This window comes from Triticum aestivum, chromosome 3B (genome assembly GCF_018294505.1).
Source record: "Triticum aestivum cultivar Chinese Spring chromosome 3B, IWGSC CS RefSeq v2.1, whole genome shotgun sequence".
Lineage (NCBI taxonomy): Eukaryota > Viridiplantae > Streptophyta > Magnoliopsida > Poales > Poaceae > Triticum > Triticum aestivum.
In genome coordinates this window covers 465,782,702-465,800,353 of record NC_057801.1, presented here as the reverse complement: position 1 = coordinate 465,800,353, position 17,652 = coordinate 465,782,702, and the positions used below count along the sequence as shown (strand labels likewise).

Sequence of the window (17,652 nt, the reverse complement as noted above, 5' to 3'; positions counted from 1 at the left end):
GAGCGCCTAGAGCGCTCTTAGCCTACCCGAAGGAGCGATCTTTGATTAATTGCTCCCCGATATTGTCAATGCAGACGTAGGCAACTTCGCTGAACTGAACGCTGGACTGGGCGTTCCCATAGCGAGGCCACAGACCACAACTCTCTTTTTTCTTCATATTTTTTGTTTATGTTCTTTTATTTGTTAGTTTTATTTTCTTTATATTTCCAATAATATAAATGTGTATATAATAAAAACATAATTTAATAAAATGTTTAAAAAATGTTAAGCAAGCATTTGAAAAATGTAAAATGTGCATAAAAAATATTTATCATATATACGAAAAATGTAAAGAATATAATTTGTATGGAAAACATTGATCTAAAAATATCAAGTATGTGAAAAAAAGCTAATAAAATATTTTAAAAGTTAAATCAAGCATTTGAAAAAATTAAAACGTGTATAGCAAAACAATTTTCATGTATATAAATGTTAATGAAGAACTTGAAAATAATAAATTCGTATAAAAAATTTCAAGTAAAAAAATATACAAATAATATTACAATGTGTATGAAATAATGTTGTTCACTTATTTAAAAAATGTTCAATGTGTATATAAATGTTCCCGATGTATACGAAAAATGTACAAATGTGTATGAAATAAGTAAACACCAAAAACATATATTTGAAAAAAAATGTTTATTATGTATTTATAAACATGTATGCATGATTTTGACAAAATGTTTATTACCATAAAAATATTCAGCTTGTATTTGGAAAAAATGTTGCCCATGTATTCCAAAAAGTGTTAATAACATGTATTTAAGAAAAAAAATCACATAATGTATTTGACAAATGTAAAATATGTATCAAGAAGAAATCTTTCACGTGTATGCTGAAAATGTACATTGAGCACTGGAATTTTTTTTTGAAGAAAAATAGAAAATGTTTAAAATCAAGAAAGAGACATAATGGAAACCAAGAAACAAAAACACAACCGAAGCAATATCGAAGAAAAATAAATGGAGACCAGCTAAGAAATAAAATAAAACCAATGAATATAAAAGAAGACATGAGAGAAACATTGCAGATAAACAAAAGGAATCATAGAAAACCCTTGATTGAGAATTCATCCGATTAACCAGTTAACTTGCCGATTAATCCCTACTCATAGGGTCGCTGAGTTGCTGATAAACTGAGAAATCAACTGATTAATTGATTAATTGGCCAATTACCCTATTAAGCCCCTACTCGCCAGTCAACCAACCTGCTACCAGTTAACGATTTCCTCAACAATGAAGAAAACAAGAAAAACTAGGGAAAACCGGGAAAGAAACAAAAAGAAACTGAAGAAAAAAATAAAGAAAAGAGAAAAAACCAGGAACCAGACGAAGAAAAAGGTGAAAAAACAATGGCAAAACAAAAAATCCGAATAAACCCGTGGAGAAACAAGAAAACTAATGAACAAATGGAATGACAAAAAACAAAGAAGAACACATTGTACACAACTACCAGCTAAGGAGCAGCATTAAGAACAGACTGGCCTAGTAATGTACTCCCTCCGTCCCATAATGTAAAACGTCCTACATTATGGGACGGAGGGAGTACAACACTTGAAAAAGGTTCAGGCGAGACAAAAGATACTCTCGCTGTAGGTGAGATATTGGGTTTGCCCTTATCACCTTTGTATCTCTAACACGGCTGACTGAATTTAGAACACCCAATTCACCATAAAAAAGGTGATAAAGAATGAAATACAAATGGGTAATGGAGCAAATATACCAAAAATGCTATAATTTACATATTCAATCTTATTGCAATATATTTCATAATTCCTCACATAGGTTGTAAAGGCTGAAGCACGAGGCTAACTTATTCAATCTTATTACAACTGCTTGGGAGCTTAACCAGAAGCTTGAATACATGTCTTCTACTGAGAATTATTAAATTTCCCTAGCATACATGGAAGGCTCCCAGGAAATAAAACCCACCAGCAAATTTGGACTTCAGAAGTTCCATGACCCCGGCCTCCACCCGTAGCGCCCTGGTGAGCACTAGCGTGGGGATTGGCGGGTTGGAATTGAAGAGTGTGAGCGGCACGAACACGATGCCTGGGTTCTGGCTGTTGAAGGAGACGACCATGGAGGCCTCCGTCTTACCAACGTTCAACTAGAAGTGCATGAGGCCGCGCGGGATGAGGAAGGTCTCTCCAGCGTGCAGCACCCTTGAGTAGACCTTGTTCCCAGAGTCGAGGCTGCCGAGAATTCTAACGAGGAGCTCACTTTTCATCACGATGCCAATCTCGGTGGCATGGGGGTGGATGTGCGGCGGGTTGGTGCCCCCCCGACACGAAGTCCACGCGGTTCATGGACACGCCCATCGTGTTGGTACCGGACCACTAGGCCACGTCGAGCTCCGTCACGGCCGGGCCGTTCGGGGTGGACGTGTTGCCGGCCTAGGCCTGCTTGTACGAGAAGAGGAAGTCGTCGCCGACCTCTGACATGGGCTTGCACGGATGCCTGTTCACCGAGACCGCCTTGCCATCGAGGTCGGTGACGCAGAAGTCCTGGAGAGGATTAGTGTCGATGCCAGGACGGCGGGAGCTAGGAACAGCGTGGCTGTTGGGGAACGTTGCAGAAAATTAAAATTTTTCCTACGGTTTCACCAAGATCCATCTATGAGTTCATCTAAGCAACGAGTCAAGGGAGTGAGTTTGCATCTACATACCACGTGTAGATCGCGTACGGAAGCGTTCGAGGGAGCGGTGATGATGGAGTCGTACTCGACGTGATTCAGATCACCGATGACCAAGTGCTGAACGGACAGCACCTCCACGTTCAACACACGTACGGTACGGGCAACGTCTCCTCCGTCTTGATCCAGCAAGGAGGAAGGAGAGGTTGAGGAAGACAGCTCCACCGGCAGCACGATGGCGTGATGATGATGGAGAGGCAGTACTCCGACAGAGCTTCGCCAAGCACGTGGAGGAGGAGAGGTGTTGGGGAGGGGAGGGGCTGCGCCTTGGCTTGGGTGTGCAGCCCTCCCCTCACCCCTCTATTTATAGGGGAAGGGGAAAGGGGGGTCGGCCCCTCTAGATGGGATCTAGAGGGGGGGCGGCGGCCAGGGAGGGGGGACTTGCCCCCCAAGCAAGGGGGGTGCGCCCCCTTTAGGGTTCCCCCCAACCCTAGGCGCATGGGCCCAAGGGGGGGGCGCCCAGCCCACCAGGGGCTGGCTCCTTCCCCACGCAGCCCATGTGGCCCCCCGGGAGGGGTGGCCCCTCCCAGTGGACCCCCGGAACCCCTCTGGTGGCCCCGGTACAATACCGATATGACCCTGAAACTTTCCGGTGTCCGTTTGACAACTTCCCATATATAAATCTTTACCTCCGGACCCCTCCGGAACTCCTCGTGACGTCCGGGATCTCATCCGGGACTCCGAACAACATTCGGTAATCACATACAAGTCTTCCTAATAACCCTAGCGTCACCGAACCTTAAGTGTGTAGACCCTACGGGTTTGGGAGACACGCAGACATGACCGAGACGGCTCTCGGGCAATAACCAACAGCGGGATCTGGATACCCATGTTGGCTCCCACATGCTCCTCGATGATATCATCGGATGAACCACGATGTCGAGGATTCAAGCAACCCCGTATACTATTCCCTTTATCAATCGGTACGTTACATGCCCGAGACTCGATCGTCGGTATCCCAATACCTCGTTCAGTCTCGTTATCGGCAAGTCACTTTACTCGTACCGTAATGCATGATCCCGTGACCAAGCACTTGGTCACTATGAGCTCATTATGATGATGCATTACCGAGTGGGCCCAGAGATACCTCTCCGTAATACGGAGTGACAAATCCCAGTCTCGATCCGTGTCAACCCAACAGACACTTTCGGAGATACTTGTAGTGCACCTTTATAGTCACCCAGTTACGTTGTGACGTTTGGTACACCCAAAGCACTCCTACGGTATCCGGGAGTTACACGATCTCATGGTCTAAGGAAGAGATACTTGACATTGGAAAAGCTCTAGCAAAACGAACTATACGATCTTGTGCTATGCTTAGGATTGGGTCTTGTCCATCACGTCATTCTCCTAATGACGTGATCCCGTTGTCAATGACATCTAATGTCCATAGTTAGGAAACCATGACTATCTGTTGACCAACGAGCTAGTCAACTAGAGGCTCACTAGGGACATGTTATGGTCTATGTATTCACATGTGTATTACGATTTCCGGATAATACAGTTATAGCATGAATAAAAGACAATTATCATGAACAAGGAAATATAATAATAACCCTTTTATTATTGCCTCTAGGGCATATTTCCAACAGTCTCCCACTTGCACTAGAGTCAATAATCTAGTTACATTGTGATGAATCGAACACCCATAGAGTTCTGGTGTTGATCATGTTTTGCTCGCGAGAGAGGTTTAGTCAACGGATCTGCGACATTCAGATCCGTATGTACTTTGCAAATATCTATGTCTCCATCTTGAACATTTTCACGGATGGAGTTGAAACGACGCTTGATGTGCCTGGTCTTTTTGTGAAACCTGGGCTCCTTGGCAAGGGCAATAGCTCCAGTATTATCACAGAAGAGTTTGATCGGCCTCGACGCATTGGGTATGACTCCTAGGTCGGTGATGAACTCCTTCACCCAAATAGCTTCATGCGCTGCCTCCGAGGCTGCCATGTACTATGCTTCACATGTAGATCCCGCCACGACGTTCTGCTTGAAGCTGCACCAGCTTACTGCTCCACCATTCAACATATACACGTATCCGGTTTGTGACTTAGAGTCATCCAGATCTGTGTCGAAGCTAGCGTCGACGTAACCCTTTACGACGAGCTCTTCGTCACCTCCATAAACGAGAAACATGTCCTTTGTCCTTTTCAGGTACTTCAGGATATTCTTGACTGTTGTCCAGTGTTCCTTGCCGGGATTACTTTGGTACCTTCCTACCAAACTTACGGCAAGGTTTACATCAGGTCTGGTACACAGCATGGCATACATAATAGATCCTATGGCTGAGGCATAGGGGATGACACTCATCTCTTCTTTATCTTTTGCCGTGGTCGGGCATTGAGCCGAGCTCAATCTCACACCTTGCAATACAGGCAAGAACCCCTTCTTGGACTGATCCATTTTGAACTTCTTCAAAATTTTATTAAGGTATGTGCTTTGTGAAAGACCTATGAGGCGTCTCGATCTATTTCTATAGATCTTGATGCCTAATATGTAAGCAGCTTCTCCAAGGTCCTTCATTGAAAAACACTTATTCAAGTAGGCCTTAATACTGTCCAAGAATTCTATATTGTTTCCCATCAAAAGTATGTCATCTACATATAATATGAGAAATGCTACAGAGCTCCCACTCACTTTCTTGTAAACGCAGGCTTCCCCATAAGTCTGCATAAACCCAAACGCTTTGATCATCTCATCAAAGCGAATGTTCCAACTCCGAGATGCTTGCACCAGCCCATAAATGGATCGCTGGAGCTTGCATACTTTGCTAGCATTCTTAGGATCGACAAAACCTTCTGGCTGCATCATATACAACTCTTCCTTAAGATAACCGTTAAGGAATGCCGTTTTGACGTCCATCTGCCATATCTCATAATCATAGTATGCGGCAATTGCTAACATGATTCGGACGGACTTAAACTTCGCTACGGGAGAGAAGGTCTCATCGTAGTCAATCCCTTGAACTTGCCGATAACCCTTAGCGACAAGTCGAGATTTATAGATGGTAATATTACCATCTGCGTCCGTCTTCTTCTTAAAGATCCATTTGTTTTCGATCGCTCGCCGATCATCGGGCAAGTCAGTCAAAGTCCATACTTTGTTTTCATACATGGATTCTATCTCGGATTTCATGGCTTCAAGCCATTTGTTGGAATCTGGGCCCGCCATCGCTTCTTCATAGTTCGAAGGTTCACCGTTGTCTAACAACATGATTTCCAAGGCAGGGTTGCCGTACCACTCTGGTGCGGAACGTGTCCTTGTGGACCTACGAAGTTCAGTAGCAACTTGATCCGAAGTACCATGATCATCATCATTATTTTCCTCTTCAGTTGGTGTAGGCATCACAGGAACATTTTCCTGAGCTGCACTACTTTCCGGTTCAAGAGGTAGTACTTCATCGAGTTCTACTTTCCTCCCACTTACTTCTTTCGAGAGAAACTCTTTTTCCAAAAAGGATCCGTTCTTGGCAACAAAGATCTTGCCCTCGGATCTTAAGTAGAAGGTATACCCAATGGTTTCCTTAGGGTATCCTATGAAGACGCATTTTTCCGACTTGGGTTCGAGCTTTTCAGGTTGAAGTTTCTTGACATAAGCATCGCATCCCCAAACTTTTAGAAACGACAGCTTAGGTTTCTTCCCAAACCATAATTCATACGGTGTCGTCTCAACGGATTTAGACGGTGCCCTATTTAAAGTGAATGTAGCTGTCTCTAGAGCGTATCCCCAAAATGAAAGCAGTAAATCGGTAAGAGACATCATAGACCGCACCATATCCAATAGAGTGCGATTACGACGTTCGGACACACCGTTACGCTGAGGTGTTCCAGGCGGCGTGAGTTGTGAAACGATTCCACATTTCCTTAAGTGTGTACCAAATTCGTGACTTAAGTATTCTCCTCCACGATCTGACCGTAGGAATTTTATCTTTTGGTCACGTTGATTCTCTACCTCATTCCGAAATTCCTTAAACTTTTCAAAGGTCTCAGACTTGTGTTTCATTAAGTAGACATACCCATATCTACTCAAGTCATCAGTGAGAGTGAGAACATAACGATATCCTCCGCGAGCCTCAACGCTCATTGGACCGCACACATCGGTATGTATGATTTCCAACAAATTGGTTGCTCGCTCCATTGTTCCGGAGAACGGAGTCTTGGTCATCTTGCCCATGAGGCATGGTTCGCATGTGTCAAATGATTCATAATCGAGAGACTCCAAAAGTCCATCAGCATGGAGCTTCTTCATGCGCTTGACACCAATGTGACCAAGGCGGCAGTGCCACAAGTATGTGGGACTATCGTTATCAACTTTACATCTTTTGGCATTCACACTATGAATATGTGTAACATTACGCTCGAGATTCATTAAGAATAAACCGTTGACCATAGGGGCATGACCATAAAACATATCTCTCATATAAATAGAACAACCATTATTCTCGGATTTAAATGAGTAGCCATCTCGTATCAAACGAGATCCAGATACAATGTTCATGCTCAAACTTGGCACCAAATAACAATTATTAAGGTTCATAACTAATCCCGTAGGTAAATGTAGAGGTAGCGTGCCGACGGCGATCACATCGACCTTGGAACCGTTCTCGACGCGCATCGTCACCTCGTCCTTCGCCAGCCTCCGCTTATTCCGCAGCTCCTGCTGTGAGTTACAAATATGAGCAACGACACCGGTATCAAATACCCAGGAGCTACTACGAGTACTGGTAAGGTACACATCAATTACATGTATATCAAATATACCTTTAGTGTTGCCGGCCTTCTTATCCGCTAAGTATTTGGGGCAGTTCCGCTTCCAGTGACCCTTCCCCTTGCAATAAAAGCACTCAGTCTCGGGCTTGGGTCCATTCTTTGACTTCTTCCCGGCAACTGGCTTACCGGGCGCGGCAACATCTTTGCCGTCCTTCTTGAAGTTCTTCTTACCCTTGCCCTTCTTAAACTTAGTGGTCTTATTGACCATCAACACTTGATGTTCTTTCTTGATTTCAACCTCTGCTGACTTCAGCATTGAAAATACTTCAGGAATGGTCTTCACCATCCCCTGCATATTATAGTTCATCACAAAGCTCTTGTAGCTTGGTGGGAGCGACTGAAGGATTCTGTCAATGACCGTCTCGTCCGGAAGGTTAATGTCCAGCTGGGACAGGCGGCTGTGCAACCCAGACATTTTGAGTATGTGCTCACTGACAGAACTGTTTTCCTCCATCTTACAACTATAGAACTTGTCGGAGACTTCATATCTCTCGACCCGGGCATGAGCTTGGAAAACTAGTTTCAGCTCTTCGAACATCTCATATGCTCCGTGTTGCTCAAAACGCTTTTGGAGCCCCGGTTCTAAGCTGTAAAGCATGCCGCACTGAACGAGGGAGTAATCATCAGCACGTGTCTGCCAAACGTTCAAATCGTCTTGCAGTGCTGGGAGAGCAGGTGGGTCACCTAACGGTGCTTCTAGGACATATGCTTTCTTGGCAGCTATGAGGATGATCCTCAGGTTCCGGACCCAATCCGTATAGTTGCTGCCATCATCTTTCAGCTTGGTTTTCTCTAGGAACGCGTTGAAGTTCATGTTGACATGAGCGTTGGCCATTTGTTTTACAACACATATTTTGCAAAGGTTTTAGACTAAGTTCATGATAATTAAGTTCATCTAATCAAATTATTTTAATGAACTCCCACTCAGATTAGACATCCCTCTAGTCATCTAAGTGTTACACGATCCGAGTCGACTAGGCCGTGTCCGATCATCACGTGAGACGGACTAGTCATCGTCGGTGAACATTCTCATGTTGATCGTATCTTCCATACGACTCGTGTTCGACCTTTCGGTCTCCGTGTTCCGAGGCCATGTATGTACATGCTAGGCTCTTCAAGTTAACCCTAAGTGTTTTGCATGTGTAAAACTGTCTTACACCCGTTGTATGTGAACATAAGGATATATCACACCCGATCATCACGTGGTGCTTCGAAACGACGAACTTTAGCAACGGTGCACAGTTAGGGGAGAACACTTCTTGAAATTGTTGTAAGGGATCATCTTATTTACTACCGTCGTTCTAAGTAAACAAGATGCATAAAACATAATAAACATCACAAGCAATTATATAAAGTAGTGACATGATATGGCCAATATCATATAGCTCCTTTGATCTTCATCTTCGGGGCTCCATGATCATCTTGTCACCGGCATGACACCACGATCTCCATCATCATGATCTACATCATCGTGTCTTCATGAAGTTGTCACGCCGACGACTACTTCTAGTTCTATGACTAACGCGTTTAGCAATAAAGTAAAGTAGTTTACATGGCGTTCTTCAATGACACGCATGTCATACAAAAAAATAAAGACAACTCCTATGGCTCCTGCCGGTTGTCATACTCATCGACATGCAAGTCGTGATTCCTATTACATGAACATGATCTCATACATCACAATATATATCATTCATCATTCATCACAACTTCTGGCCATATCACATCACATGACAATTGCTGCAAAAACAAGTTAGACGTCCTCTAATTGTTGTTGCATCTTTTACGTGGCTGCAATTGGGTTCTAGCAAGAACGTTTTCTTACCTACGAATAACCACAACGTGATTTTGTCAACTTCTATTTACCCTTCATAAGGACCCTTTTCATCGAATCCGCTCCAACTAAAGTGGGAGAGACAGACACCCGCCAGCCACCTTATGCAACTAGTGCATGTTAGTCGGTGGAACCGGTCTCACGTAAGCGTAAGTGTAAGGTTGGTCCGAGCCGCTTCATCCCACAATACCACTGAAGTAAGATAAGACTAGTAGCGGCAAGCAAGTTGACAAGATCTACGCCCACAACAAAATTGTGTTCTACTCGTGCAATAGAGAACTACGCATAGACCTAGCTCATGATGCCACTGTTGGGGAACGTTGCAGAAAATTAAAATTTTTCCTACGGTTTCACCAAGATCCATCTATGAGTTCATCTAAGCAACGAGTCAAGGGAGTGAGTTTGCATCTACATACCACTTGTAGATCGCGTACGGAAGCGTTCGAGGGAGCGGTGATGATGGAGTCGTACTCGACGTGATTCAGATCACCGATGACCAAGTGCTGAACGGACAGCACCTCCGCGTTCAACACACGTACGGTACGGGCAACGTCTCCTCCGTCTTGATCCAGCAAGGAGGAAGGAGAGGTTGAGGAAGACAGCTCCACCGGCAGCACGACGGCGTGATGATGATGGAGAGGCAGTACTCCGACAGAGCTTCGCCAAGCACGTGGAGGAGGAGAGGTGTTGGGGAGGGGAGGGGCTGCGCCTTGGCTTGGGTGTGCAGCCCTCCCCTCACCCCTCTATTTATAGGGGAAGGGGCAAGGGGGGCCGGCCCCTCTAGATGGGATCTAGAGGGGGGGCGGCGGACAGGGAGGGGGGACTTGCCCCCCAAGCAAGGGGGGTGCGCCCCCTTTAGGGTTCCCCCCCAACCCTAGGCGCATGGGCCCAAGGGGGGGGGCGCCAAGCCCACCAGGGGCTGGCTCCTTCCCCACGCAGCCCATGTGGCCCCCTGGGAGGGGTGGCCCCTCCCGGTGGACCCCCGGAACCCCTCCGGTGGCCCCGGTACAATACCGATATGACCCCGAAACTTTCTGGTGTCCGTTTGACAACTTCCCATATATAAATCTTTACCTCCGGACCCTTCCGGAACTCCTCGTGACGTCCGGGATCTCATCCAGGACTCCGAACAACATTCGGTAATCACATACAAGTCTTCCTAATAACCCTAGCGTCACCGAACCTTAAGTGTGTAGACCCTACGGGTTCGGGAGACACGCAGACATGACCGAGACGGCTCTCGGGCAATAACCAACAGCGGGATCTAGATACCCATGTTGGCTCCCACATGCTCCTCGATGATGTCATCGGATGAACCACGATGTCGAGGATTCAAGCAACTCCATATACTATTCCCTTTGTCAATCGGTACGTTACATGCCCGAGACTCGATCGTCGGTATCCCAATACCTCGTTCAGTCTCGTTACCGGCAAGTCACTTTACTCGTACCGTAATGCATGATCCCGTGACCAAGCACTTGGTCACTATGAGCTCATTATGATGATGCATTACCGAGTGGGCCCAGAGATACCTCTCCGTAATACGGAGTGACAAATCCCAGTATCGATCCGTGTCAACCCAACAGACACTTTCGGAGATACCTGTAGTGCACCTTTATAGTCACCCAGTTACGTTGTGACGTTTGGTACACCCAAAGCACTCCTACGGTATCCGGGAGTTACACGATCTCATGGTCTAAGGAAGAGATACTTGACATTGGAAAAGCTCTAGCAAAACGAACTATACGATCTTGTGCTATGCTTAGGATTGGGTCTTGTCCATCACGTCATTCTCCTAATGACGTGATCCCGTTGTCAATGACATCTAATGTCCATAGTCAGGAAACCATGACTATCTGTTGACCAACGAGCTAGTCAACTAGAGGCTCACTAGGGACATGTTATGGTCTATGTATTTACACGTGTATTACGATTTCCGGATAATACAGTTATAGCATGAATAAAAGACAATTATCATGAACAAGGAAATATAATAATAACCCTTTTATTATTGCCTCTAGGGCATATTTCCAACAGTGGCGACCAGGCTAACTGCCAGGGTTTTAGAGTACCCCATTTCTTGCTATGCAACAAGCTTGGCTAGGACCCATCAGCTGGAGTTTGTTGATCGAGAGTGTGCAAGGCATTGGTGGTTGCTGCTATGTGGTGGATGAGTGAGTGGTGATGCATATGGAGTCCTTTAGAGCATCTACAGCCCCTTTGGGGAAATCCGACCCCTCACACGCCCGCGGACGTGCCCGGCGTCAGCGGGCATTGACCGGGCACGCCTCATATTTCGTCTTCCACGCTTGCGTCTCTCATATTCTAAACCTCAAAACCATGCAATCCATGCAACGCTACGGAAAACACATCATCATAGCGCAGTTCATCGGATTATCCGGACAAAAGGAACATGATTTATCGGAGTTCAACGGCGGATAGTGCAAATCCATACTACAAACATAGATAAAATATAAACAGAACGAGGAAGGGCGGAGGAAATCACCATTTCCTCGCCGACCCCTTCCCCTTCCAGCTGTCGGCACGGCTGTGCCCCTCCTTCGTGTAGGTGTCGGTGTGCGGAGGCGCGTCGTCGTCGGAGCTGGAGGTGGAGGCGTCCGTCATATCCGAGTCGGAGCTGCACCTCATGCCCGACAGCCTGCGGAGCACGTGATCCTACTCCTTGGCATAGCGGGCCACTTTCGCCTTCGCCGCCGCCTCCTTTGTTGCCTTGTGCTCAGACAACTCGATGGCGAGTCGGAGCGCCTTGGCATTCTTGCGGCGGAGGCGTCGTGCATCCGTCTACGCCCTCGTGAGCGAGTCGGCGCGTGGACATCGACTCGGACGCCACTGCCCTCTCCCTCGCCCGCTGCCGCTCGCGCTGGGCTGCTCGTGCCTCCGACTCGGGCGTTTGAGTGCGTGTCGGCCCTGCCGCGTGCACGAGGACCCAGCGCTGGCCGGGCACCACCTCTGGAGCAGAGGGTGCTGGTGGTGGGCGGCGTACCTGGAGGAGCGGAGCAGAGTGGACGGAGCTGCGCGTCGGGAGGGAATGGCCGACGACGTCGCCGGCGTTGCGTCGACGGGCGCCGGGCACTGACGAAGTGGATCCGCCGCTGCCGGATCCGCCTTAGTCGATGACCGAACGTCTCAATGCGATGCGGAGGGCGACCTCCTCCACATTGTCGGGGTCCGCTTCACGCAGCAGGCTAGACCAGTTGTCGTCGGAGTCGGAGTCCCCACCAGAGGCAGTGCTGCTTCGGTCGCCGGCCATCGTATGCGTTTGGAGGGGATTGAAAGTGGAGTGGACGGAAAGGGGAGTGAAATGGAGTTTGGATTGACTGCGGTCTAGGGTTTTCTGGATGGTGATATTTGTGGGGCAGCCGTGGGCCAGGCTGGGCCAAGTCGACGTGGTGGGCGCGCCCGGACCGCCCCATATTCGCCCCATATTTGGGCTGGATATGAGGGGTGCCGGCCAGTCCGGACCTTTGAGGACGATTTGAGAGGCCCGTCTGAATATAATTTTCGTGACCGGGCGCCGTCCCGGGGGTTTGAGAAGGTTTTGGAAGGTCCGATTGTAGATGCTCTTATACAGGGAATCGGTGCACGTAACGCATGCATGGAGCTAGCTATGCATGTCGTCACTGCATGCATGTGCAAATGGGCACACAAGGCAAGGCAGAGAGTTTATTAAGCATATATTACTTGCGTCGGTGTCGGGATCAGCTAGCTTGTGATGGAAATGGAGATGGGGGCAAGGTGAGAGTCAAAGGCCACTGTCGGCTGCTAAGGAAATGAGACCAACGAACAGAGACAAGGAGGAGGTGTATCTCAATGGAGTATTGCTCTTGGAAAAGGCGGGTTCATAATATTCGTGCACACCTCAACTCTTCAATCATATGAAGTTCAAGGGCATGCTGGCTGATGGTGAAATGCCAGGGTCTTCTCTTCATTCAACAGCAAAAGAGAGATGTAAAATTCACCCGCAAAAAAAAAAGGGAGAGAGAGATGTAAAATGAATAAGCTATAGCTACGTCCCGTGTCCCTCAAGTCTCGACTGAACTTTTTTAACTCTTCAAGTGAGCGAGTTTAATTAGATGCACGGAGCATGCGAATATTTCTGCAACGCATGCTAGGTTAATTAATTTTGCATTTTTTGCATTTCTCGGCGGTCCGTCCACCCGCCAGCCGTTTCGTCCATCGTTGGGTTTATCTGTAGTTCTGTACTCGCTGAAGGGACATCTTCATGCTAACGTTTAGCGCATAGCATGATCGATGGTCAGAAATGGGAAGCTTCTCGCCGCGGCGTACCTACGGTCTCTCTCAAAGTAGTTCTCTCGTTGCTTTGTTTCTCTTCTCAGTCGATGACTCGTTGCCAATAATATGTACTAGCACATTCGCGCAGAGAAGGGATTCTCATTGGCTACTGCCTGACCGATCATTGAGCAAATCAAGTTCAGATATACTCCCTCTGTAAACTAATATTAGAGCGTTTAGATCATTATTTTAGTATTCTAAACGCTCTTATATTAGTTTACGGAGGGAGTACTACTATATGGCGCCCTGTCTGTCTCCTCGCAGTTTAAATATTCGACTGGGCAAGAAGATATGGCGCCAGCGAGACAACGAAAACATGGTTGTCAGTGGCCTGTTACGAGTCAGACTTTCTGACCGTGATCCACCTAGCGCACCGGCCCACCACTCCCTATCTCCAGCACCCCCACTTAAAATTTGTATTACAACTTTGATATTACAATAATAATGTACCTTCATTTTTCCATCTTATTATGTAATTAATACTTTGAATTTTCTATTTTTGAAAACAGCAAAGGCACCATACAAAGTATGTACAAAAAATATTGATCTTGAAGGCTCGTAATATTTTTATTTGAACGTACAAAAATTACAAAGTTCATATCGGAATTAGGCGTTGTTCTGAATTGATTTGCTATTTTTAGGCATTCAAACTAATTTATACTCCCTCCGTAAACTAATATAAGAGTGTTTAGATCACTACTTTAGTGATCTAAATGCTCTTATATTAGTTTAGGAGGGAGTATGTATTTAATGTATATAATTAAAACCGGAACTACAAGTATATTTTAAAATGCCTACAATTTGAAAAAAAAAAGAAAATCATGTTCAATTTCTTAAGTATCTTGGGAGATACTATCTGAGAGATGTACGGAAAAAAAATTCAAACATCTAGTTGGCAAAATACAAACCTTGAGTGGCATTTATTTGTTTTTCAAATTAAGGAAAAAAGGTGAATGAAGTTTGAAAAATATGAAATTTTGTATGGTGGCCTGATTGAGAGAATGAAACTTCCTACCATCACCACGATCACTCAGCTGGATTGCCACCATAACCGGGTCCTTGATAATAGGCCAGCAAATCTGGTAAAAGCACGCGAAAAAGTCCTCTGGCCCAGCGACTTGTCTGGGAAAATGAGATTTTTTTATACGGAACAATGAATAGAAGATGTGGATGCATTTACTTACGTGCACAAATCTTGAACTGGTACATTTACAATGTATTCTTGTAACTTGATGCTTTTTTGAAGAAATGATATTCTACCATGCCAGGATCCACTGTCAGTGGTTGCTTGAGATTTGTGCTACTTTTTTTGGTTGTTGTTAAATTTATCTTCTTTCTTTTCTTTGCGGGATTTTTTATCTTGTTTCAAAGTGTCAAAGCAGGTGTTTCCTCTTGTTCAAATGACTATCATAATGGTTCATTGTGTATCATCGTTTGTCAGCAGATCCAGCCTGAAACAAGTGCATTTTCTTGTTGGTACATAATGAATATGATTAATTTTTTTTGTGAATGAATATGATTAATTGATGATACACCTTGAACCCAGAAAAAAACACCCGAAACATTATGAAACAAGATAAATTTTGACAACAACCAAAAAACTAGCACAAACTCAAAGCAACAACGCACGGTGGATCCATCCCGTGCACTATAGAAAAAAGAACTCATATTTTCTTGTTCATTTTGGAGATTGCTACAATGCATTGAACCGGTATATTTTGCATTCTTACAATGTATTCCCGTGACTTGAGAGCATGTTTTCTGAATGATTTTGAAGATTGCTCACCACGCGGTCACCATGCAAACTTGAGAGCATGTCTGACTTATAAAACCATAACCGGACAAATATACGAAAATGATAATTATATATTCCATTCAGTGAAAAGAACAAATACGACAATGAAAAGCAGTACACTTCGATTCCTCGTATTGGCTCTGAAGGCTAAACCGCGAGGCTAACTTATTCAATCTTATTACAACTGCATGCGAGCTTAGCTAGAAGCTTGAATACGTGTCTTCTGCTGAACAATTATTAAATCTCATTGGCATGCATATATCAAATTATATACTCATCATTTCAGGGCAAGCTCCCAGGGATTAAGACCCACCAGCGAACTTGGACTTGAGAAGTTCGACGACCCCGGCCTCCACCCTTAGTGCCTTGGTGAGCACCGGCGTGGGGATTGGCGGGTTGGAACCGAAGAGCATGAGCGGCACGAAAACGATGCCGGGGTTCTGGCTGTTGAAGGAAACAACCATGTAGGCCTCTGTCTTACCAACGTTGAACTGGAAGTGCATGAGCCCGCGTGGGATGAGGAACGTCTCTCCAGCACGCACCACCCTAGAGTAGAGCTTGTTTCCGGAGTCGAGGCTTCCGAGGATTCCAACGAGGAGCTCACCTTTCATCACCATGCCGATCTCGGTCCCGCGCGGGTGGACATGCGGCGGGTTGGTGCCTCCCGGCGCGAAGTCCACACGGTTCATGGACACACCCAGCGTGTTCGTACCGGGCCACTCGGCCACGTCGAGCTCCGTCACGGCCGAGCCATTCGGGGTGGACGTGTTGCCGGCCTTGGCCAGCTTGGTCGAGAAGAGGAAGTCGTCACCGGCCTCCGACATGGGCTTGCATGGATGCCCGTTCACAGAGACCGCCTTGCCGTCGAGGTCAGCAACGCAGAAGTCTTGGAGAGGGTCAGGGTCGGAGGCCAGGACGGCCGGAGCAAGCAGCAGCATGGCAAACAGGCTAGCCCCTAGGTTTTTGGAGTAACCCATGGCTTGCTATGTAGCAAGCTTAGCTAGCACTGATCAGCTAGAGTTTGTTGATCAAGAGTGCTTCACTGGTGGTTGCAGCAAAGCTGTGGTGGATGAGTTAGCGATGAGGCATATGGAGTCCTTTATATAGGGCTATGATCAGTGCATGCATGTATGCATGGTGCTGGCTATGCATGTCGTCACCGCATACCTATGCCGCATGTGTGAACACCGAAGCAGAGTTATTTGCTGAGGATAGAGTATATTATTAATATTATTGGCATCGAGATCTTACCTTCTGATGAAAATGAAGATGGCCCAAGGTCAGAAGTCAAGGCCATACCGGCTGCTAAGGAAAATGGGACCTGCGAACAGAGACAACGAGGAGGTGTATCTCAATGGAGTATTGCGCTTGGAAACAGATGTTCACAAGATTCGTGCACATCTCTACTCAACGATGACCTTGATTTCGTCTAGGATTCAGAAATTCAGGGGGAAAATGGCAATGTAGAAGGATCAGCACAATTATTAGTAACCACCAGTCCACAATTATTGGTTCATACAAGTACTTGCGCAAAAATAACATATTACTCCCTCTGTCCCGAAATATAACGTTTTTAACACTACACTAGTGTAAAAAACGTTCTTATATTATGGGACGGAGGGAGTAGTATTCATACAAAAATATTACATTGTTACTCACACCTATAATTCATACCCCCTACGTCTCAAAATATAAATAGTATTTTTTTTTCTAAAACCCTTTTTATGTTTGACTAATTTTATGGCAATAGATATAAATATTTGCAATACCAAAAAACAAAATATATTTGATGGTGGATTTAATGATACTCCCTCCGGTCCTTTTTACTCGGCATATTACATTTGTGTCAAGTCAAACTTTGCAAAGTTTGATCAAATTTATATTAAAAAATCGACATCTACAACAACAAATATATATACCATGAAACTATATTTCATGATAAATCTAACAATATTGATTTGACATTGTGAATGTTGATACTTTTTCTATAATTTTGGTCAAAGTAGAGATATTGTGACTTCGGACAAAACTTATATACAGACTAAAAAAGACCGGAGGGAGTACTAACTTCGTACTGTATTGTATATATTACTGTTTTCCAAATAATCTTGGTCAAAGATTAAGAAGATTGAAATTATAAAGCCTAATACACTTGTACTTTGAAAGCGGAGGGACTCACGCAAAAATATCAGTTCGGCCAATCA

The 17,652-nt window shown here is 45.5% G+C and overlaps 1 protein-coding gene across 1 annotated transcript; it reads right to left on the bottom strand.

The window, feature by feature from the left end:
* Window positions 1-15,501: 15,501 nt before the first annotated feature.
* On the bottom strand, window positions 15,502-16,537 carry LOC123070399 (oxalate oxidase 1). The gene has a single exon (XM_044493612.1). It carries the CDS (start codon window positions 16,423-16,425, stop codon window positions 15,751-15,753), a length of 675 nt encoding a protein of 224 aa, XP_044349547.1. The 5' UTR covers window positions 16,426-16,537; the 3' UTR covers window positions 15,502-15,750.
* Window positions 16,538-17,652: the final 1,115 nt, after the last annotated feature.